Source organism: Melospiza melodia, chromosome 1, assembly GCF_035770615.1.
Source record: "Melospiza melodia melodia isolate bMelMel2 chromosome 1, bMelMel2.pri, whole genome shotgun sequence".
In the NCBI taxonomy this organism is placed as follows: Eukaryota; Metazoa; Chordata; class Aves; order Passeriformes; family Passerellidae; genus Melospiza; species Melospiza melodia.
This window is the reverse complement of record NC_086194.1, coordinates 35,643,819-35,666,243: the sequence shown is the minus strand read 5'-3', so window position 1 is coordinate 35,666,243 and position 22,425 is coordinate 35,643,819. Positions and strand designations below refer to the sequence as shown.

Below are 22,425 nucleotides of genomic sequence, written 5' to 3'. Positions count from 1 at the left end.
TGGTAACATAAGTCAATCAGCAGCAGGACCTACTGAGAATTTGCTCTTTGGGGAGCCTCCAGGTGAGACTGGCAGTGCTAACTCACATAGCTGCAGGTGTGGGTGCAAACCTGGGCACCCCCAGTGACACCTCCATGGGAGAGTGGTGCCTGGCAGGAAACCTCGATGAGGCACAGCAGTGTTTGTGCCTGTGATGGAGCATTTTGCTTACTCTGTGTAAACAAATGAGGTTCTAGCCTGCAGATTTGCAGTCCAGAGGGGGTTTAGGAAGCTGCATTCCTGCCTCTCCACTGAGACAGCTGCTGGTGGGCAGCAGAGCTCCTGCACACACGGACTGGAGGCTTTGTCCAGGCCACCCTGCTGGAGCTCTCCCTGAGACTTCACACAGAGGTAAAGGAGAGGCACCCCACAGGCAGACAGCAGCTGAGAAAAGAAACTGGTTCCTGCCTTCAGATCCATTTTCTTGGCTAATGTGAGTGTTTTCTCTCTTCTGCTCCATTGCAGGCCACTGGCCTTGACATTGATGTGTCTGACTTTGCTTTGTAGCACAGTGCTCACCCCAGCAGCAGCTCAGAGCTGGAAGCCAAAATCTCTTGGATGTTTCTGCCCTCTCAAAGCCTGTTTTTACTGTGGGGGTGCTGCTTGTTTGTTCTCTTCTGCTACCAGAGCAAAGCTGGTTAGCTTGAACTATTCTTTTTGTTCTTAATTGTTTTAATTCTCCTTTTTAATTGTTGCAGACAGAAGAGGAGGGGAGAGTATTAGAATTGTGTGGGGCAAAAATCTGTCAACTCTTCCATCTTGACCCAAACCATTTAATTGTGTCAAAACATATGAGTGAGCAAGTATTTCAAATGCCTAGGATATCCAAGAATTCCAAGGATGTCTCTGTCATGGGCTCTTTGTGGCTTCTTTGAAATGTATTTCTTACTGTTTTAAAACATTAAATTAATAGGCTTCATCCACATTTCAATTTTACTTTTCCTTATCCTCCGGGAGAGTGCTAAATTTGTGTCTTGAAAAACAAGAGGTGCATTCTTGACTGCTAAACCTACTCTGACATATAGTGTCTCCAGAGAGTGTTCTCAGCCTTAGGTGCCTTGCTGAACTTTGTGGTATTTGATTTCTTTAAAGACATTTAAATTTTGCTTTGTGGAGCCCTTTTCCATACAGTGGCTCATTGGTGGCTTGATAGAGCAGGTTAGAGTCAGTCAGAGGGTGCAGATTGTTCTGCTTTTTGCCAGGGGAACTGTTTAGCTTTTTCTAGCTTCTATATTTTTTTTTCCTGAAATAAAATCTTATCATCCTTACACACTGCTAGAGATAAGATTCAAATTTCATAGTTATTGGTTGCAATGAATACAAACAGTTGGGAATAATATGCAAACAGAAAACATATGTAAAGTGCACTAGGGTCTTCATAAAAAGAGAAAAAAAACTGTTCTTAATATGAAAAGAAAGAGATACTTTACTGTGGCAGAAAATGGCTTTTTTCTCTATTTGTACACTTAGTAAATGCTTTTATATCTGGCTACAATGTGAGTATCCTCAGTGTGTGTTCCTGAGAGCTGGCTACCTGAGGTTTCATCCTGCTGCTGCAGACACTTCTGCTCACTGTACTGGTGTGACCCTGTGAGCTGTAGAGTTGGGCTGAGTATGTGAGAGGTGCCCAGGCTGGATGGACCCTGGTGTGTGGCTGTCCCCTGCACTGTGGCACAAGTCCTGCTGCTGCAGGAGATGTCATGGCCATGTTTAATGGATGTGGTAAAATCATCGTCCTGGTGTCTTCCACTCTATACTTGGTTCTGCTTTCTGTGTGAGCAAGCAGTGGTAACAGCATTGGCTAACCACCTCTTTTGTCTTGTGCACTACTGCCTGCATGTTCCTCTTTCCCAGGAGAGGTTATTCCCACTTCTTTGAGCTCTACTAAATTTGTTTCTGTCAATAAGCAGCAGAAGAATTCTCTGTAAAGCTCATTGCTAGGCACATCTGCACTAGATAGTCTGAGGGGCTTCCTTGAACAACCCCATTCTAGTTTTGCAGATTGCCACTTCCCCATGGAGGGAAAGCCCAGGCAGCCCATGTCAGCTGTGGGATCTCCTGTCTGCACATTTCCAGCCAGGCTGTCAGTGTCAATGCCCTGATGGCCAGGGAGGCTCAGGCTGTGAGGCTGCCTCAGCACGTTTGTTGCACCCCTCCTTAGAAGGGGTTAAAAATGCAGCCACAGTGCAACTTACTGAGTCGCTGCAATCACGCAGACATTTTGCCTTTTTTCAGATATGTGCTATGGTGTGGCAGTGCTTGAAGCAGTGAAGCAAAGGGTTAATGCCAAATTCCAGCCAGAATCTGATGGCAGGGAAGGGGGTTGGCCTGGGATCTCTTTTGTATCTGGAATCTTAATGCTCCCTTTCAAAGATCATTTCTTTCTAAAGCATTCCCTGACTATTGCCTTTGTTATCCAGGGCTGGAGCCTATGTGATTTCATTGATATTTCATAATGACCTGACTGACAGTGCTAGGAATTGGGCTTCTGCAGCCTTGGTACAGTAGAAACTGCACAATAGTTTCTTTTCATTAATGAAAGAAGAAATCTCTTGTGCTTATGACTGTCCTGTCTGGGTTTGGAATACCTCCAACTTATCTGCATGCCCTAGCTAGGCTGGCAGATACATTTGTGCCTTGTGCTATTCTTAGAACTCCCTTGATAAGATTTTCTTCTTGATACTGTAAGTGAAATAAAAGAAGTATCATTAGTTCCCAGCCTGTTCAATTCTCTTTAAAGTTGTTGGCTGCATCTCTTGTGTGTGAGGTCTCTCTTCTTAAGTTTTTTATTTTCTAATGGGAATTTACTGTCACAGGGCACGATGCCAGTCATGCCACTTTCAGGGCTTGAATTCTAGAAAATCAATGGAGCCCCCCGCCACTCACTCTCAGCCTTTGCCACCAAATTTGTCAGTATTCTCCTGGTTTTAGTATGCATACTCAAAGAAAAAGGTTAGTCCAGCTGAAGCTGGACATCTCAGGAATTTGAAGGCAGGGTTAGTGGCAAGCAGAATCCCAGCAGTACCTGATGTCTGTTTTATTTATCATAATAAAACAAACCATTGCCTGGTTTGGCCCAGTGCTCAGTGGAACAGGCTGCTCTGCTGTTGTGCTGGAGGGATTTGCCAAGTCTGTGGGGTGCAGGAGGGGGGACAGGGATTTTGGAATTTTTGCCTGTTTTTGAAATCCTGTCATTATCTAAGCTCCTGTTTCTAGAAATCTAGTGGCCAGTGAGGGATTTTTGGTGGATGGTGTTGTCTTTCCCCCACTATTTCCTTTTGTGTTTTAGCTGTTGAAGGGCTGTCCTGGTTTCTGTGGAACAAGAAGCAGCAATGGTTTGCTGTGTTGCAAATCCAGTGTCTGGCTCTGGTTGACCTACCTTTACAACTTATGTGTCTTGGGTAAAAGTGGAGAGCCCAGTTCCTCTTGTTTCTTAGGAAAGGGTTTTCTGATGTTATTGTTTGGGGGGGTGAAATTGTGAAGCTTTATGTTTAAAATTAATCTACTGTCACCTCTGGACCCTACATTTTTGAGAAGCTCATACCTATTATTTTAAATATGAACCAATCTCCTGCCTTAATACATAAATCCCATTGAGTGCCTACTTTTATGCTTACTGGAGTAAATAATTATAGTGGGAAGGTAAAATGTCATCAAGACTTATTCAGCAGTGCCAATAACCATGACAAAGGAATAAGAATCAAGTCAACAGTAGTTTTACAAGACCTGTCAGATTGAAATGGTTTTTCTGTTATTTAGGTCTTCTGAGACAATTTATGTAAATAAGACAAGGCTTGAATATTGTCTGTACCTGAGTTATTGTATGGAAACTGAATATAGCATGAAAATATGCTCCATGTTCACTTTTTTTGGGGCTGGGGGACATAAAGAAGCACTATGGAAGGTGACAGCTGTATTTTGAGATGTGTAGTGATGCCTATGGATGTTTTCTGGTCTCTGATTACACAGTTCCAAAACAAACCCACATTTTTTTTTCAGAATGCTCTGGATTCCTCAAGCAGGAACAAACAATTTCCTCCTTCCCTTTTTTCAACTGCTACCATTGACAATAAGATCTTTGCAATGAATAGCAGCTTTGGGAGTGCTTGCTTTTGGAATGAGACACCAAGTAATAAGTGATTGGTAGCAAGGATAGCCTTGCAAGTATGTTTTGCAGAGCAAAGGCATTCAGCATTTTTTTTAGCTTAACTATCACTTTTCAGAGTGTTATCATTTTTCCTTCTAAAAAATCAAAGACTCAGTGTAAGCAAGCTTGTATAATGGGGCTATTCAGCCAGAAAATGCTTTGCAAGTGTGGGTGTATGGAGTACTGGAGTCTCCTCCACACTGTGTCTAGGGTTTTGCTTTCTGCTGTAGGACTGAGAAGGTTCATGGGTGGCTCTGCAGGATGGCCACAGGCAGCTGAGCACCTGTGACATGTAGGGGTGCCTGACCCCCCTGACCTGGGGCCTGAGAGCTGCTCTGGTGTTGTCTTCACATGTAATCCTCCCCTGCTGCTCCACTCCCCTGTGCACATGCAGCAAATGCAGTTATTCCCTGCTCACACACATGCTCCGGGTGCTTATCCAAACAGCACTGACCTGAAGCTCTGAAATGAAACTGTGCAGAATGTCAAAAATGAGATTTGTTTGCTGACAGCTCAAAAGGAGAGGGGGGACTTTTGATGAGAAATGTCAGTTATGGCATGGCTTGGTTACACAATGAAGCTAAGAGTGAACTGTATAATAAGAGTTTTTATTTTACAGGTCTTAGCTCCTGGCCAGTGCCCAATGTTGTGGCACCTTGATAGAAGAGGAATTTGCCTCTACAAAATCACAGTGTATTACTGTATAAGCAAATTTGGTCAAACAGCCTGTCAAATATTAGGGATGTTCTGCTACAAATACAGCAGGTATTTGTCCCTGACAGGATCTGCTTGTCTAAGCCTGTCCTTAGGCTGAAAGAGTTCACTGCCCCTCTGCTTTGTGATGTTTTGTTTTTTATTTTGTTCAGTTTTGACCTATTTACACACATTACCTAATCAAGGTGGTAAGCTCATTTCCTGTATCCCTCTTGCATGGTCAAAGTGAAGGACTCTGAAAATCCCATTTCTGACAAAGACAGTCTATTACACATTTTAATTGCATGCTAGAGGAACTATTACTGTGAAAATAATTTCTCAAGATTGGAGGCTGAAGATGATCATGCTGTATAATTCTTAAAGGCAGAAAGAAAAGCTAGGAAAAAAAACAAAGCTTCTTGAAGCTGTGATATTTTGGACTGATTTCTTTGGCTTTAGATTTTAATATCAACACAGCCAGGCAAGCAAGGCAAATAACTTTTAGTCCACAAGTTCATTTTGATGATCCTGTTTACTCTGATATACCCGATTGGATATTCCTCCAAAAAACTGTTGCAAATTACTTCCTGTAAGAAAGGTGTTACAATAGGAATGCTGGACCTTAAGAGATGCCTTATAAATACAGACAATTTTAGGCTTCCCAAAAGCAAATTCTGCAGAGTTTGATCCATGAAAAACTTGATGTGAATTCAACAGTAAAATATAAAGAAAATATAAAATATTTCTCTGCTTTGCACAAACCAATCATGGATTGTGCTCTCATCCATGCTGTCTGGGAAAACAGTGCTTGTTTTGAAGACAAATAAATATATTTGAAAGGCAACATGATTTCTTTCTTCCTTCCAGTTACTATGACTTCTCTGCAGCCTTCCTTTGTGTTTTGGACTTGTCAGAGTACATTTGCAGACATCTAATTAAAGCAGACCATTTAAAATAGTAAAACCACCAGTTTCAACAGCAGCAGTGCCCATGTTTTACTTCTGTGACTGTTTATCAAAGTGGTTTATTGTACCACTGAATCTTTTCAAGGCCTGTTTTTTTCCCCTCTTGCTACCAGTTGTCTCTGTGCTGGGACAGCTGCAGGGGAGGAGGAAGCCTTCAATGTGTTTTGTCCCAGCAACCATTGTGACTCTGTATGTGATAAAGCACTGGAGATGGTGCTGAAGGTGTGGAAACCCAGGGCACTGGGAATATTTCTCTGTCTGCTCTGGGGTGCCCTGACCCCCAAGGGCAGCAATGACTTTGACCCTCATTCATGGAGAAAGTTTCCTGGACTTCAAGATAGAGTAGAACCCACAAAAGTGTGAAATAGATTATAGAGAGTAGTGTAGGTGTATCACTTGGTGGGAAATCTAGGTTTTGTGATTTTTAGTATGTTCTGGATGGAAGCAAGATGGAGGGCACAGGGTGTCATCCTGGGTTTCTTCTTCATGCTTCTTCTTCCTTCTTCTTCGTGGGTTTGGGCGTCATTTTGTTATTGGGCAGAAAAGTCCCCATTGCAGCTCTTTGGGATCAGTTATTGGGTTAAAAGGGAAAATAATCTAGGTATCAGTTTAGTCTTAAAAGACCTTGGAACAAGAGATTGTTGGCCATTTTGTGCCTTTTAATGAAAAGCTGCTGAACTCACAGCAGTGAGACTCTTTTACTGGTAAGAAATAATAAACACCTGAGTTCAAACATGAACTACTCAAGTGCCTTCAATGCAGACCCAGAGAAACCCACAACTGGTACCCTGACAGCAGGGGAGGGGGTAGAATTTTTGATTTTGTTACTGTGTACAGGTATGGTTGGTGCTTTATTAATGTGACAGTACAGTCTGTCTCCTGCTGCTTTCCACTGATCCTAGCTTTTGGGTCCTGCTTGTCTCTTGGAAGCTGCAAGCATCAGCACATGTACTTTCCCAGGCTTGTGCAATGTAAGGATGTGAAGCTTCAAACATGACACTTAAATGTTGTTTAAACAACTTCCTTGTTCATTCACAAAGCACGGGCCTTTTAAACAAGGTGTGTCCTTTCTGTACATCGAAGTCATGTTTTGTTTCAGTCGCAGCAGCAGATGAAGTGATTGTTTAACCTTCTGTCTCCCTGCTGTCTCTGCAGTGCACGTACATCGAGATTGAGCAGGTGCCCAGGACTCACGCTGTGGTGCTCAGCAGGCCCTCCTGGCTGTGGGGGGCAGAAATGGGAGCTAACGAGCACGGAGTGTGTGTAGCTAACGAAGCTGTTGTGACCAGAGAACCAGCTTCTGAGTCTGAAGCCTTGCTAGGCATGGATCTTGTCAGGTGGGTGTCCTGCTGAGCTGTGCCCAGCCTTTCATCGTCAGCCTCAGGTGATGCTGGTACCAGTAGCAGCTTTGTGGTGTTGGCGTAAGGAGACTTCAAAGCAATATAAGCAGGCTAGGTGGGGCTCCAGATACAGCTGAATGAAAATTTAAAACACTTGCAATCTGAATTTAGCTACCAAGAATGTGCTGGTCTGTTGTGGGTTCACTCAATCTACCTTGTCTACCTACCCTGCAGTCCAGCAGTGGCTATTCTGACAGGGTAAGAGATATGATTACATTGTTAGTAAGGAACTGCTAACTAATTTGTAATATTAGAGTTCTGGTGTGCCCTTTATTCTCCCCCACTTTACAACAGCCTACTCTGACCTAAAAAGCTTATTCTGGGCTTATAGCCAACTGTGGGCATAAACAAACTCCTATGGTTTCCTTCAGGCCATGCATTCCAATGCAAGGCACTGCCCTTATTCAGATGCTGGCACACAGACTCCTGTGAGGCTGTTCATTGACAGCTGGCTCCCAAAAGCCTTGTGCTGCACTCTGAGTCTCAGCCTGCATGCTGATCCTGTGGTGAAGAGAATTTAAAGGAGGCTTGGGTGGGGGATGAAAGCTGAAAATGGAAGAAGAGAGAACGTGCAGACTTATTACAAAGAGAAATGAAGCAAATGGACTCAATTCAAAGACTGAGCAGGAGAACAGCTGCATATTTAAGTAAACCAGTCTCAGACAAAATAGTCCTACTGGACTTACCCTTGGGATACTTAATGAGCTGACTGAAGCAGTTACAGGTGAATTCTCATTTTTCTTGAGGACTCGTGAAAAATGGGAGATGTTTCAGTTGACTGGAAAAAGTCAAATGTTGTGACTATGCTTGATATTTTTAAAAAGAGTTGTGATAAACCAGCTTAATCTCAGTTCCTGAAGGAGAAAGCCCTTGTATATCAAGGAGTTGATAAATGCACAGTAATAACTGGTAGTCAAGAAAGATCCCCCTCAAACTGTTCTACTTTACTCCTGCAATGAGTTAAGATATTTCATAGATAGAAGGATAGGAAATAGATAGCTTGACTTTTAAGAGGATGTTAAAACCTTAGAAGTTATTCTCACAAGTAAGCTGGGAAGCATGGGTTAGAAGAACTCCTTGTTAGGTGCATAAATACCTGAAACTATAACTGTAAGTGTTCTCTAACATGTCTCTGCAGAAACGGTGTCTGCTTCCAGCTACCATAAATCAGGAGGAATATGGGCCAACCGAAGAGAATGCAGTGGAAATTGGAAATGTGATCAGAGAGCTATAAAATCTGACCAATGACAAAATCATGAGGGAATTTGGGTTAACTTTCTCTTTGGTATTTTCTCTAAGCCCTGTATGTAGCGAAGGAATTTGTGGAGAAGCTGTACCTGACAGAACCAGTAAATTTAATTGCATCAAAGGAGGCTGAGTAGATGTGAGGGGTTGTTTCAGAAAGTATAGCACAACCTTTTGTGAAGAAAAGGACTTAGATGACTTTCTACTTTTATTTCTTCCGTCCTACCACAGTCCTTTTGAAACTTTAACAAACCATTGATTTAAATGTTGATTTCTACTAACTTCTTATTCAGTTACTACATTCTCAAAGGATTGTTTAACATTCAAATATATATGTTATCCAACTCTAGATTTAGAGTTGGAAAACATATATCCAACTAGCTCTAGATTTCCCCACACTAGCAAATCAGGACATACCAAAGTAAAGAGGCAGTGCCACAAACTACACAAGTAATCATCCCCTGTAGGTGCTACCCTCCCTCTCTTCCTTCTTACCTGCAGAAGAAATTGTAGTTGGGGTGCAGAGAGAGGGTGCTTTCAGGCAAGCAGAACCAGAGATGTGGTATTACCATCTGCTGCTTGTTCCAGCCCAAGTGATTCTTTTTCTGATTGTGAAGACTTGGCCAGTTGAATTAAGTGTGTCTGTTTCATGTCACCCCATAGAACAGAGAACAAAATTGATCTCTGTAGGCTGCAGTGAGGCAGCTGCCACCGGCTCTGCCTCTTTGATAGAGAATCACAGCAAGTCAGAACACCTGAATGATTCTTAACAAACTGATAAAGTTGTGTGATGGACTTCAGGGTTAGAAGCTGGTCCTATTCCATGCAGGCTGGTCCACATCCCAGTTAATCTAAATTGAGAACATGGACTTAGTCACGACATAGAGAAAATATGCTCCATGTACAAATTCCTAAGGAACCTTTTTTTTTTCCCCTAGGGATTAATTCAAAAGTGATTTTTGAAAGGTATACCAGTATTGCTGCATTAGTTAGCTTATCAAGATTTTCTTCAGGTATTCTTCCTAGCTGCCTGCATTTTTGTTTTGGTTTCTTTTTATTTATTTTTTTTTGATGCACAGTTGCAACTATAAAGCACCTGTTCACTTAGGGGAGCATGTTCTTCTGAACAGTTCGTGTACTGTGTTGCTGATAAGTTAAGACAGCATTATCATACAAAAGATAAATATGGAGAAACCAGTAAATTACACCCTTATTTTTACATTGTTGTCCTAATTTTAATCCCTATGTGTTTGTATTATTTATTTGTTCTCTTCATCACAGGTGAAATAATTTTTTCAGAGCCACACAGAGATGCCAATCTTGGCAGGGAGTCAAGAATGCTCTTTAAAATGGTATTAATTTGTTTACCAATTTCTTTCCTTAGAGACCTCAAAGCTGAATAAAGTAAAATGCCATCAAGAATGTTAGTTAATTTGGAAAGCCTGCATTATGTAACTGATAGGTGAAGTTGAAAAGCTTAAGATAATATTGTTTTGACAATATGACAGCATATTGGAGGTACTAAGGCAGTGGATTGTACTAAATCACTGCAATTTTATTAACAAGTAATTCAAGCTCTCATCTGGCATTTAAATTGCTTCTAACTGTTCTTCCAGCTCACCTTGAAGGGTACTCTGAAGTGTGTTAGTGGGAGGATTATGCTGTGGTTGCCCAGGACACCGATGCTGAGATAATTGACAGGATTTAATTTTGTGGAAATGAGTTGTGTGGTTGTTGTGTAGGATGGATTTTTTTCCTTTTATTTTATTTTTTTCCTGTCCCTTGTGACTGACAGATAGGAGCAGCCAAGCAAAAGCAAAGCCTAGACCTTTACTTAATGGAAATAAATGTAATATTGGAGCCATTTATAAAAAAAATAATACCTAAAGGGTGCTTCTTCAGCCTGAATCCCTGCTGCAGTTTTGACAACAAAAGCTAGGCTGTAACCATCTCAGATGGAACATTTCAGGGAGACATTAAAGTTTTAGTGGGATGTTGTGTCTCTTGGCAGGTTTTGATCTAAATGGTAGACAGATCAAAATGGTTTTGGTCATTAACTGGGGAGAAGGGAGCAGATTATCACTGAATCTAGTGGCTGTATGGTCACCAAGGTAGTTTTCAGTCCATTCACATTCCTGTGGCAGGGACTGCTCTTAGGGAACAAACAGGACATGCTTTTGGACTGCATTTTAAATTATGTCTCTGGGATGTGCAAAGACTGGCATAGCTGTATTGGTCTGAAAAAGCAATTGCACCAGTGATGAAAAGAATTAAGGAAAACCATAAAAGCAGAGGGACTAAAAATGGAGTCACTAGTACAAAACAAGTTTCAGCTAATAAGAAAATATGAGAGGGAAAGACCCTATAAATGCAAGTAAGAAAATGATGGGGAAGGAACTGCCACTTTAACTTAAGCCTTAAAATTCTAGTTGGCTCTTGGCTCTTCTTTGTGAGTTAGTGAGAAATAGATGCTGCTGAGAGAGATGAAAACACTGCTTTCAATAATTCAGCCTAAAACAAGGCGAATGGTAGCCAAGTATTTAACAATGCAGAGCCACTGCAGAAAAGCACTGAGATCAACAAATCTGTATTCTTATTATCAGGATCTGATTTGTCTGCTGTAGTTTTTAGAAAAGAAACAGAGTAGTGTTTGCTTGTCATGTGATTTCAAGAGAAATGGAAAAAGCTAGCATAGATAGTATTTATGTCTAACAAAGTGATTTTCTTGGAACTGTCCATCAGTCAAAATTATTTTGTCCATAGAGCACTTAGAGAAAGACAAACACAAAGGAAAATATTAAGGTGACAAAACAACAGAGAGAAATTTTGGACTGAACCGGGTAACTCCCAAAGGATGGAGGCATGGATACACTGTTGTTTGAAACACTGCATTTCCTCATTACCAGTAATTGGATTTTGGAACCAATGAAATTGTTTGCAGTTCTCATTTCAACTTCTGGTTCCTGCTTTTGTTGTTGATTCAATTAGGGCTGTAAATTATATCAAGGGATTATTTAATGCCATTTACTCAAGGCAGGATACAGTCATTCCCTATGGCTTTGTAAAATTTATTACCACACCTCAGTTTGCTTTCCTGTAAAATACCCTTGTTTTGCTTCAACTTCCTTTTAAAACTCTGTTCTTTCAGGCATGTGGTTGCTCTTTCTTCTGACAAAAGCCATATCTGGTATTCAAACAGTTTTTTGGGGAAGCCTCTGCAGGAGCTCTGAAGTATGACTGTGCACAAATGCTTGTCTTTACAGCATGTAATATGCATAGAAGGATAATACCTGATTTCCATGGCCAACCAGAGCATTGGGAAAGAGAGGTTGTGGAGAGGCTGTAATATTGAATACTCCTTCTCTTTTTAATAACTGGTAATAATTATTTACCATTTCCCACCCTTGTACAGAAAAGTAACCTTGGTACAGCTGTTACTTAAAAAAAATTACTTGCAAATTGTCCTTCAAATGTATTCTGCCTGAGGAGGAGACAAATAGAGCATTGCATGTTTACAGTGCAGCTGAGATCATTGGTTGGTAATTGGACATTTTAAAGCCAGCTATGATAGGCTTGAGAGTAAAGAGCCAGTGTAGAAAATCAAGACTAGAAACAAGTAATTCTATAGCTCATCCTTTAGTAAGTAATTAAAGCAAGAACTCTTATATTAAGCATACCAGACACTTCAGTATTTTAAACTCAGATGAGTGCTGGTGTTTAAAAATAAAAACTTAAGGAGATCTTACTGTATCATTCCTCTCTGAATCTCTATTTTACCCTTTTCTTATAGACTTGGCCTAGAAAGGGGGGCAACAGCTAAAGAAGCATTGGATGTAATAGTTGCTCTGTTGGAAGAGCATGGACAAGGTGGAAATTATTATGAAGATGGGAGTTCATGCCACACTTTCCAAAGTGCGTTTCTGATTGTGGACAGGAATGAAGCCTGGATACTGGAGACTTCTGGAAAGTATTGGGCAGCTGAAAAAATCACAGGTTAGTTTAGAACTCACAGCAAATCCTATTAAAAATAGCTGTAAAGAGTTGTCTTAGAAGAACTGGTCCTAAAGTCAGTGAGTTTAAATAAGTGACTAATGAATGCAAGTGTTTGATTAAATCACCAATTATAATTTTCTATATTTGCACTACTCTGACTTTTTTTTATGTGTTGATTTGCATTTGCTGATGTGACTTAGCATTTTCTGCGAAGGTGGAGATTGTTGCATAAACTATGTAATAATCATAATTTTTATATTCAATAGGTGTATTTTCCAAGATTTATTTTCTGTTTGGAGCAGGTCAGATGGTATTTTTGATGGTGTTAATGCCCAAATTATTCCTTACAAATCTAAAATATTGTGAGGAAAGGATAACCATTGATAGTTTAAACAAATGAGCTTTTTTCAGATGATAAATTGAATGGGTTGCTGGTGGTGGTTCCTTTACTGAAATAGATATTCTCCCTTCATATCCCTGTTTTTAAATGATGCAAAACAATAATTTTCTGCTCTTTAAACTTGTAAATGGTTTCTTTTTCTGTATGTGTGAAGCCAGAGCTGCCAAACTAACTTCTAGAATTCACTGGCTTAGAAATGAATTCTAAGTTATTTAAAGTTTTTAAGTTATTTTCTAAGTTGAATTTATTTAAAACTTTTCCAGCATATATAGGCTGCTTAATATAACATGATTTTAAGGCCTGTATTTAATTTATTCTCATCTTAATCTTGAAGAGATTTTTATTTTCATAAGAGTAGAGCTTTTACAAATGTATTTATGTTTGAATGAAGTGAAAATTCAGAGTGTTCAAGAGGACTTTTGTCATCCATGACTTGAGCTGTGACAGATCCATTTAATATTCTCTCCTCCTTTCCCCCTAAATGATTAAAGGTAGGAGATAGCAGATATGGGAAGGAGCAAAGAAACATCACCAGGCTGTGCAGTGTTGGGTGATGGCCTGCTGTCAGTCCCTGCCACCAAGCAGGAATCAGTTTCCTTCACAGAGGTGGTGTTTTCCCAAGTAAAGCTTGCATTTTAGGGATACCTAGAGGTGTCCTTAAAGGTTATCTGGCACAAACAGATACCAAACACAGAGGAGAGAAGACTGAAAATGCTGTCCTGATGAAAGCCCAGTTCTGGCAAGCAGCTGACTCCTGAGGTTCCTGGGATTATGCAGTGACAGCCTGCCTTCTTCTCTTGACCTGCCTGCCTGATACTTGAAGAACAGTGGGTTTTATTTAGCAGTTTTAGCTGCATCAGCAGTCCATAACCTTCACATCCTCCTTCCCAGCAAATAAACTGTTGCCTTCATCTGCTGCTTGCAGCTTTTTGAAATGATTCTGCAGCTCTGTTCTGGTTTCTACCAGCACATTGCTCTTCAGGAGGTCCCTGTGAGCTGCAGATAAGTAGTTTCCACCTCCTTCAGCCTACTGGCTGTGTAAGAACTCTATATTTCTTACTTTGTTCAGAGGGGTCTTTTTTTGCAACCATAAGTGTGCCTCTTAACCTTTCAAATGAATGCACAAATGCTGTTAAAATGGGGAAAATGTGTCATTCCCCAGTGTGAAGGCATATATTTTCCTGACTATCCTCAGAGTTCTGATATTACTGTAAAGCTTATAGTGAGTGTTTATCAAGCAACTCTCTGAAAATAATTTAAGAATAAATACTTCTGAATCCTTTCTATTAATGTTCCTGAGTCTCGGTGGAAAATTTGAATGATAAATTTTTTTATGGTAGATCAAATCCATGAAATACTATTTTGCATGAGTTTATAAATGTAATACTTAAAGAGCTCTTTAAAGAGTGGCTTGCCTAGCTGGACATGAATACAAATATCCTCATCACTCAAGTCGAGAAAATTCCCAGAAAAGTATGCTGTTTGAAAGGGTGAGTCAGAATAAGCTGTCAGTGACCCTGTGTAAGTCAGAATTGGATGTCAGGGACTTCTTCACAGAATGATGCACAGAATTTCCTGAAGTTGTTACCCCTTATTTAAATTGCATGCAAGGGGCATTGCAAAAGCAAGCTAACTTTTTTGGAAGGCAGTATTAAAAACTTTCACAGCTACTGGTTTTGTTTTTGTCTAAGAAATTATTTATGCCAAATTCCAGAATCTGTGTTTATTTTAGTTTATAGTTTTACTTTATCATCTCTTTCTCTGGCTTCCAATACATTTTGCTTTATTCTCTCTGAGGAATATCTGCAGCAACCACTGCCATGCTGTGGATATATGGTTATAAGCACTGCAGTATGTTTGATAAAAGGAACTAAAAAAAAAAATAAATCAGTATTCTTTGGAGGCTACTTACACATTCTTTTTACTTCATGCCATTTTAAAATCTAAGATAAAAGAATTGTAATTTCAACCTATCTTGCAGCTTACAGTGAAACTGTTTCTCAGCTGGGAAGCTTAAAGCAGTCATAATGATTTTAAAAACATTTTCCAAATTCTTAATTTTGAAGGACAAGGAAGGTTCATTGAATGCAGCTCTGCTGAAATATGTTTTGAAGTCAAGACAGATCTCAAACCTTCTTGTGTCTGTGGAGAATATGCCATTAGAAAAAATATTAGGTGCCTTTGGCATTTGGATACCACCACTGCTTTGTGGTCAGAAGGTGTGAGGTGTGGATTGGGAAACTGGCATTCTGTCTAAATCCCACTGTTAATCACAGGTGTCAGTGTCTCAGCAGGGCACAGAGGATTGAGCTCTGCAACCTGCAGGGATTGGTAATTCTGTGCATGTGTAATTATATAGTTACACAGTCATGCCAAATGCACACACTAACCAATGGATTAATTTGTTTCCTAATTGATATGACATTTTCCTTCCAGCTTCTCCCAGGAAAACTGTATTAATGTTCTCTTTTAATATGTGGCTCTTTCTAGAGGGAGTGAAATGTATTTGCAATCAGCTTTCATTAACTACAAAAATTGATGCCGAGCATCCTGAACTAAGGAATTATGTGAAAAGTCAAGGCTGGTGGAACGGAGACTCTGACTTCAATTTTTCTGAAGTGTTTTCTCTTGCTGATGACCATTTAGCCTGTTGTTCTGGCAGGGAGAGCCTAGAAAAACAAGGTGGTAAGTGTTAAACTGTCTTTCTGTGAGCTCACTGGGTTTTTTAGTCACTGCTGCCTCCTTTTCAGGCATTCTGTCCAGAACTACATGTGGCTGAGAACACCTCTACATGTAAACTGTGTAGGAAGGAACATCAGAACTAAAGACTGTCCCTAAATTTGCCACTATTTAGGATGGAGCCCTTAATGTCACCCCCAAGGTTTCAAAACGGGATTACAAATAAAAAGTAACTTCCTTCAGTGCTCTGATGTGCATGATGTGCCACTGCATCTGTGCTTTCCTGTAATTTTAGTGGCCCTACCTAACACTGAAATTAAAATGGCCTCACATGTCAAAGATTGAGCTCAGTGGAATTTGCATTGTGGGGAAAATGTAGATTTAACCTTTTGGGGAAAGTTTAAAGAGCACAGTTTAAGGAAGAGCAGTTGCAAACTGAAGTGCCTTTTTCTTTGTTGAGTGGAACAAAGCCACTGGAACAGACATTTTGCTATTCTCTACAGTCAAAGGAAGGGTTTATTTCCAGACCCAGATTTATTACTGCCTTCAGTTCGCTGCAGCTGGCCAAAACACCTCTGAAATGGACAGCCTGCAGCAGTGCATGGGAATGCATGCATCTCTGCTCTTTCATGCATGAAAAATGGCACAAATTATCATTTTCTAAAAAGCCCTTTACTACACATGTGAATTTACTGGACTGTTGGCATTTTCACATGTGGGTAAATGTTCTGAAGAGTGTAGAGGTGAGAAATTTGATGCGCTGCAGAGTTCTTGCAAAGGCTGTAGCACTGCAGGGAGTGTGGTTAGTGTCTGAGGCAGATACAGTAACTCTGAATGCCTATAGGTAAAAGATCTTAATAAATCTGGATTATAGCACTAAAAACCCCAAGAGCCCCTACAGACAGATGGCTATGGCTGAAAATCTTGCAGGCTGCTGAGTCATTCTGTGTCTCCTGGTGTGTTGAGGCACCTGTGCATGGAGGTTTCAGTCACTGCAGAGCCTGAGAAGATATGGGGAAGAAGCATGACCTGCAAAAGGAGAAAACATGGAGGGGCAGTGGGGGAAAGCTGGGATGAACACAGGCAGGAGACACGGTGAGAACAGAGGATTCTTGTAGATAGGGGTTGGGAGAAAAATCTTGAGGCCTAGGTCTGCTGCTGTAACATTCTGTGACTGCAAGATGATGTTTCAAAATTTCGACTGAGAATGGAAATTGAGAAGTGGAAAATCAGGGTGTTCTCATTCTGTCCTGCTTGGGTAGAGGAAAATGGACGTTTTAAGTAAGTAGTCTGTTCATAGTGACTGCTAAAGCAGTATTACAGCCTTCTTCCTGAAAATGTACCTTTTTGATAGCATTTCTCCCTACCTGGCAATTGGCATGCCTGATTAATGCCTCTTACCATTCTCATTTACTAGCTAGGCATGTTCTTTCTGAATGTTCATTGCTTAAGTAGAAACTATTAACTGGGATTTGTGACGTGCCCATGTCAAGTGTCAGGGGCCATTTTAGGCCAAAGCTTGTTCAGGCTAAAATCCTTACCTGGGCTCCAAGCCATTGAACACTCAGGAATGTTTTCCCCCCTCCATATAGGTGACGTTTCTGCACAAGCTATGATTGATGTCCTGCGTGACAAGGACAGTGGTGTCTGTGTGGACTCTGAATCTTTCCTTACTACAGCTAGCATAGTGTCTGTTCTGCCTCAGGACCCTAGTTTTCCCTGTATTCATTACTTCACTGGCACACCAGACCCTTCAAGGTAAGCCACAGCACTGGGCTCCCTGGGGTGCAGAGCAGTGATGGGCTCAAAGGTAACCAACAAACCCTGCCACCCAAACTGGAACATACTTCAGGAGTGTGTTCTAACCAGAAATGTAGTCAGTGCTCTGAGATGTGCAATCTGACGGTCCTGTGTTACTGAGCTTCCAGCGGAAATGCACTTTAGGGAGGGGCCAGGAATTCCAGTGTAGTTGCGTTCCACTTGGAAAGTTGTTGAGACGAGTTGAGGACTTCCCAAGTCACTTCTCTTGAACAGGCAGGTGCAAAACTCCAGCAAATGAAGTGTTGTGAGAGGGGTTGTGTACTCCAGGTAGCTTCATATGATATCAAAATGTTAACACAGCAAAACATCTGCAAGTTGCTGGGATCCCAAGCATGTCATTTATTCAAGGGACAATTTCCAGTTGGTTTACATGGTGTCCTCTCTAGCTGAAAGTAGCTGAGGAGATTAAGGAACTCATGGGCCAGATCATCAAAGATTAATGAATTATCTTGTGTTTTAAACAGAATCCACTTGGGATTCACAGAAATTAAACTAAACCAATTGCAATTGTTCAGGAGATCTGCCACTTGCATTGAGGTAAAGAGGTTATGGGGAGAAGAAAATGGTGCCCTTGAACAGCTGTCATTCCTGTCCGAGGACTGGTAGTAATCATTAGGTTTTACTGAGGGCTGTGGAAGTCATCGATGCCAAAGGGACTTTCCACCCACCTTGCATTATGCAACTCAGACTTTCAGGGTTAAGTGTCAGTTTTAAACTTGCTTACCCAAACTTTTCTTTGACTTGATGCAAATCCTCTGCAATAAAAAGGAGCAAGGCTTCAAATTATTTGTTGGGATTTCTGTCCATTTGAAGGTCAAAAACCTGCCTTCAAAGCCTTGTTTAGAGACCTTTCTTGCTTTATTCAACACTGTAATGCATTAAGAAAGAAATATTTTAAATGCAGCTAGTGAGTCACGTAAATTCTTAGTCAGCAAGGCTTTGTGACACTGATGGAAAGGGTTGCAGCACTGAACCTGCTGACTGTACACAGGCAGTGGTTATTAATTGTGTGTTGCAGAAGTCTTCACTTTTGGCAGGTTCTTCACTGCAGAATGCAGGGTGCTTTGTTGTTCTGTATCTAAAGAGAAGGAAGGCAGTTGTTCCAGTCACTTGCCAAAACCTATTTTCAGCTTCTCCGGAATGAAGATTCTGTATTGATGGGGTTTTTTGTTTGTGTCTCTTAGGAGGTTAGATCCAAATTCAGTGTTAAAATAGTTTGAGAAATGTCACAATATTGGTAGCCATGTCTTCCCTCAGCTCTTGAAGTAGAATTCTAAAGTGCTGCTGTTGATATGCAAAATCCTCTGATATTGAGCAAGGTATGGAATCTTCCCTGCTCCATGCAAGTGTTTTTTTTTTTCTGATTTTAATAAAACTTAAATCTGGAAAGAGGAGGAGAGATGCCAGTGGGAACTGAGGAGAAAAACTGATGTGAGGCCGAATGTTGAGATTTGTTACAAAAAAACTTGGAGGAGAAAAATCAATGCTACTCTTCTAAAGAAGTGGCAGAGCTGGCATGAGGACACCAGAAAATCTTATAGGTAAACGGGGTAATAAGTTTTTGCAATAATTGCCAAACCCAGTATCTTTTAAAGCACATAGATTTGTTTTGCTTGACCAGTACCAAGTCTCTAACCTTACCCATGCCTAGTGTAGATGAATTACCTATGCTGCTCTGTAGATGTTGTTTTAATATAACACGGTGAACATTTCAATAATATATATGAAATGTCTCTTATTACTGCAAGCAGTAATTCTCATTTCTTTCAGGTCCATATTTAAACCCTTTATTTTTGTTGATGATGTAAAATTAGTACCAAAAGTGCAGTCTCCTTCTTTTGGCAATGATGATCCTGCTAAAAAGATACCTCGGTTCCAGGAGAAGCCAGATCGTAGGCATGAATTGTACAAGGCACATGAATGGGCCCGATCTCTCCTGGAGAATGATCAGGTAAGAGCTGTGGCACCTGGAATTAATGAACTGAAGCTGTTGGAACCCTGAATACTGAGATGCATGGCTTTCTGTGCTGAAAGGCACTGACTTTCAAGAGAGCATTACATTTGACTTGAGACTATGGAGAAGGCTCCTAAAATTGAAGGACAACTGAGATTATAGGTGTGTAGTTTGAATAGAAGTCAATGTAGATGGCCAACTCCATACTTCAGTTCACAGTCACTCACTGAAAAACATTCTCTGAATATTCTTAGAATCCTTGAGAGTTTAGCTTGAATAATGATGCCCTCTGAAGGACAAACTGTTCTGCATAGTTTTTGTTGTCCTGAGAGTATAGCTCTGTTCCATTACTTCTACAAAATGAAAAGTCAAACTGTTAAGCTGATTATCTTGTTCAATCCCCACTGTGCATAGTCTTTTTAGTGATTAGAGCACTGGATGCTAGTGCAACATTGTATCAGAATTATGTGCTAGGAAGAGGGCAGGAGTGTTGTGATTTAAATCATATGCTGCCTTAAGAACTACATAGTTTGGAAAGGTGTTTTTCTTGAAGGAATAATTTGCACATGACAGTTTTGCAAGTCTTGTGTTTTGCAATTCAATGCATTTCTGTTAATTTTAACTGAAATGCTATATGAGAAGAAAGGACACTTTGCAGTGCTGTGCAGTATCTACCCGAGGGCTGAAAACCTTCCGTGGTAAAAACTTAGTGTTGAAGATCTCTTAGGCAATTAATTTTGGAATAAGTAAAGTCAGGAAGGGGGTTATTCTGTATTGCTTTTCCAAATGGTTGAGATAGAACTTTTGGTGTCATTGGGCAGGTAGTTCAACAACTTCTCAACATTTGCAATTACAACTACAGCAGTAAACTGGGTAAGTGGTTTTAGGGAAATCAAACAGAAGGAAATATGACCAAGGCACACCTGTCAAGCTTTTATGGGTATTCAGGCAATTTGTACAAGACCCTCATGTAGTTGGGTTGAACTCCCACAGAGGATTGGCTTTTCTACAATTTTCCTCTGTGTCTATTTGCATGGGTCAGAGTCTTGCTATGATCATAACAACATTCAGAGACCTACTCACTATTGATAAAGGAAGCTATGATAACCTCTGCTAGTACAAACATTATTTAAATGCAGTTTGGGCTAGATTATTAATTTCTTGGAATGGTGTAATTTAAAATCTGTGGCCTCTGGTAACACTGTTTTAGTATGCAACTGGCTCTCATATCATTATGCAAGATGTTGATTAAGGGAAGACCTGGAAGAGGCATCTTAGCATCTTGTGGACTCGCCTGGTGAAGTCTCCACAATGTGACACCAATAGTTGTGGTAGAAAAGAGAATGCAGTTTCCACTCAGGTTTCATGCTATAAAACCTGCTCATCTAAGAGCCTAAACCTTAGATGAGATGCCCTACTCTTTCTGGACAAAATGCTGAGGAAAAAACCCTGAAAAATTCAGAACCATCACTCATTCTAAATGACTTTGGTTTCCCCTGAAACTCAGTTTTGAAAGCTGCAAGCAAAACAAGCAGCACTTCTCCATTAAAAAAAAAAAAAAAAAGAAAAAAGAAAAAACAAGGAAAAAAAAAAAAGGTAGAGTTTCAATTACATTTGGATAAAATGAGATTTTCCAGGAGTAAATTTTCTAGAAAAGCAAAGAGCAGTAAGTCAGAATGGCACACAAGACCTCCCTGGGATCTGCAGTCTTAATACTGTTACATGACACATCATTTCAGATCTATTCATCATCTTGCAGGTGTTGACTTGAGAGATACACATGCAAATACCACAATCTGTTCAATTCTTAGGGCTTCCAGTCTTCTCACATAGTTCTGTTAGTGGGATTACAAGCTTAAGAACTTTCTTTATCTGTATTATATGTACAAGCCTTGTATAATTTTCCTCTATCCATCTTTCACCCTCTTCCTTTTTTGCTTTAAACTTAGCAACTCCTTTTTGGTTATTTTTCTTAATGCACAAATTGTCCAGGACTGTTCCTTTAAGCCTTTGGCCATCCAAAATAACTAATAACAGAAGTAGTTTGTACTTCAAAAGGCTTTTTCTTTTTAAAAATATTTGAAATTATCTCTGTAACAAAGAGAGTAAAATGCTTTAATGAGCCTGTTTGCTGGTTAACTGAGTTTGGTTATTTCATGCCTTTAGGATAAAGGCCAGAAACTGATGAGGATTATGTTAGACCTTGAAAAGCAAGGTTTAGAAGCAATGGAAGATATCCTTTCTCGTACAGAGATTCTGGATCCAGCTGAAGTAGTGGATCTTTTCTATGACTGTGTTGACACAGAACTAAAGTTCTTCAAATAAAGTAAGCAAACAATTCTTTAGGTACTACTCTACCAGTGAATGTGAAATGTTGGATCTGATTCTGAACCTCCTCCTATTTTACACTAAGCTGAGGATGTTAAGAATTGGTTTCAAACCCATCTTTCTACCTGCTCAGCTTGTCTCCAAAGTCCCTTTTCCCTATGCTGCATTGCAGGTGATTTTTTTTTTCAATTTCACTCTTGTTTGGCATGGATTTTCAACAAATTTTCTCTCATTTCAGCTACAGTGGCTATTGTTAGCCTTTTCACTGGAAGACTGCAATGCTCTTCAAGCCTTGAAAGAAAGTCTTCACACTTGTGATTTTGCAGGAAAAAACATTTCTAGAGGAAAAAATGTTACTTGCTAGCTGTATCTGGTTAACAAATTGCTTTCCTTCGTCCAATCTTGTGGTGTTCCTGTTTGTGTATGTATATAGTGAAAGGAGAAAGTCACTGACTGGTCCAATTACTGTGTGCATGCTGGCTAATTTAGTACAGAATGTTAAAACATGTATGTTGGGCAACCAATTAAAGTAAAGATTTAACTTCATCAGGCTAATTGCCATATTGTCATTGAAAGCAATCTGGTTTTCCCTCTGTTGCTCAGGACTAGGCTTGCAGCGAAGCTGACTTGCATTTTTCTCTTCTGGCCAATTCATACAGAGTTGAAATGGTAGACTTGAAATCACAGTTTGAGACGGGAAGGAAGGTAAGTCCTGGCTCTTGACCTTGTTGTGCTGGCCTCATATGGCCATATCTGGTTGC

General features: G+C 40.3%; 1 protein-coding gene across 1 annotated transcript in view; it reads left to right on the top strand.

Moving 5' to 3' along the window:
- SCRN1 (secernin 1) overlaps positions 1–22,210 on the top strand; it is a 38,177-nt gene extending 15,967 nt beyond the window's left edge. The window contains exons 3-9 of the mRNA XM_063153812.1: positions 7,000–7,181; positions 12,280–12,482; positions 15,373–15,567; positions 17,154–17,319; positions 19,153–19,333; positions 21,503–21,662; positions 21,903–22,210. Coding sequence (XP_063009882.1) covers positions 7,000–7,181; positions 12,280–12,482; positions 15,373–15,567; positions 17,154–17,319; positions 19,153–19,333; positions 21,503–21,661 — 1,086 coding nt within the window. The 3' untranslated portion in view covers position 21,662; positions 21,903–22,210. The remainder of the gene's footprint in view (positions 1–6,999; positions 7,182–12,279; positions 12,483–15,372; positions 15,568–17,153; positions 17,320–19,152; positions 19,334–21,502; positions 21,663–21,902) is intronic.
- The last annotated feature ends 215 nt before the right edge of the window (positions 22,211–22,425 follow it).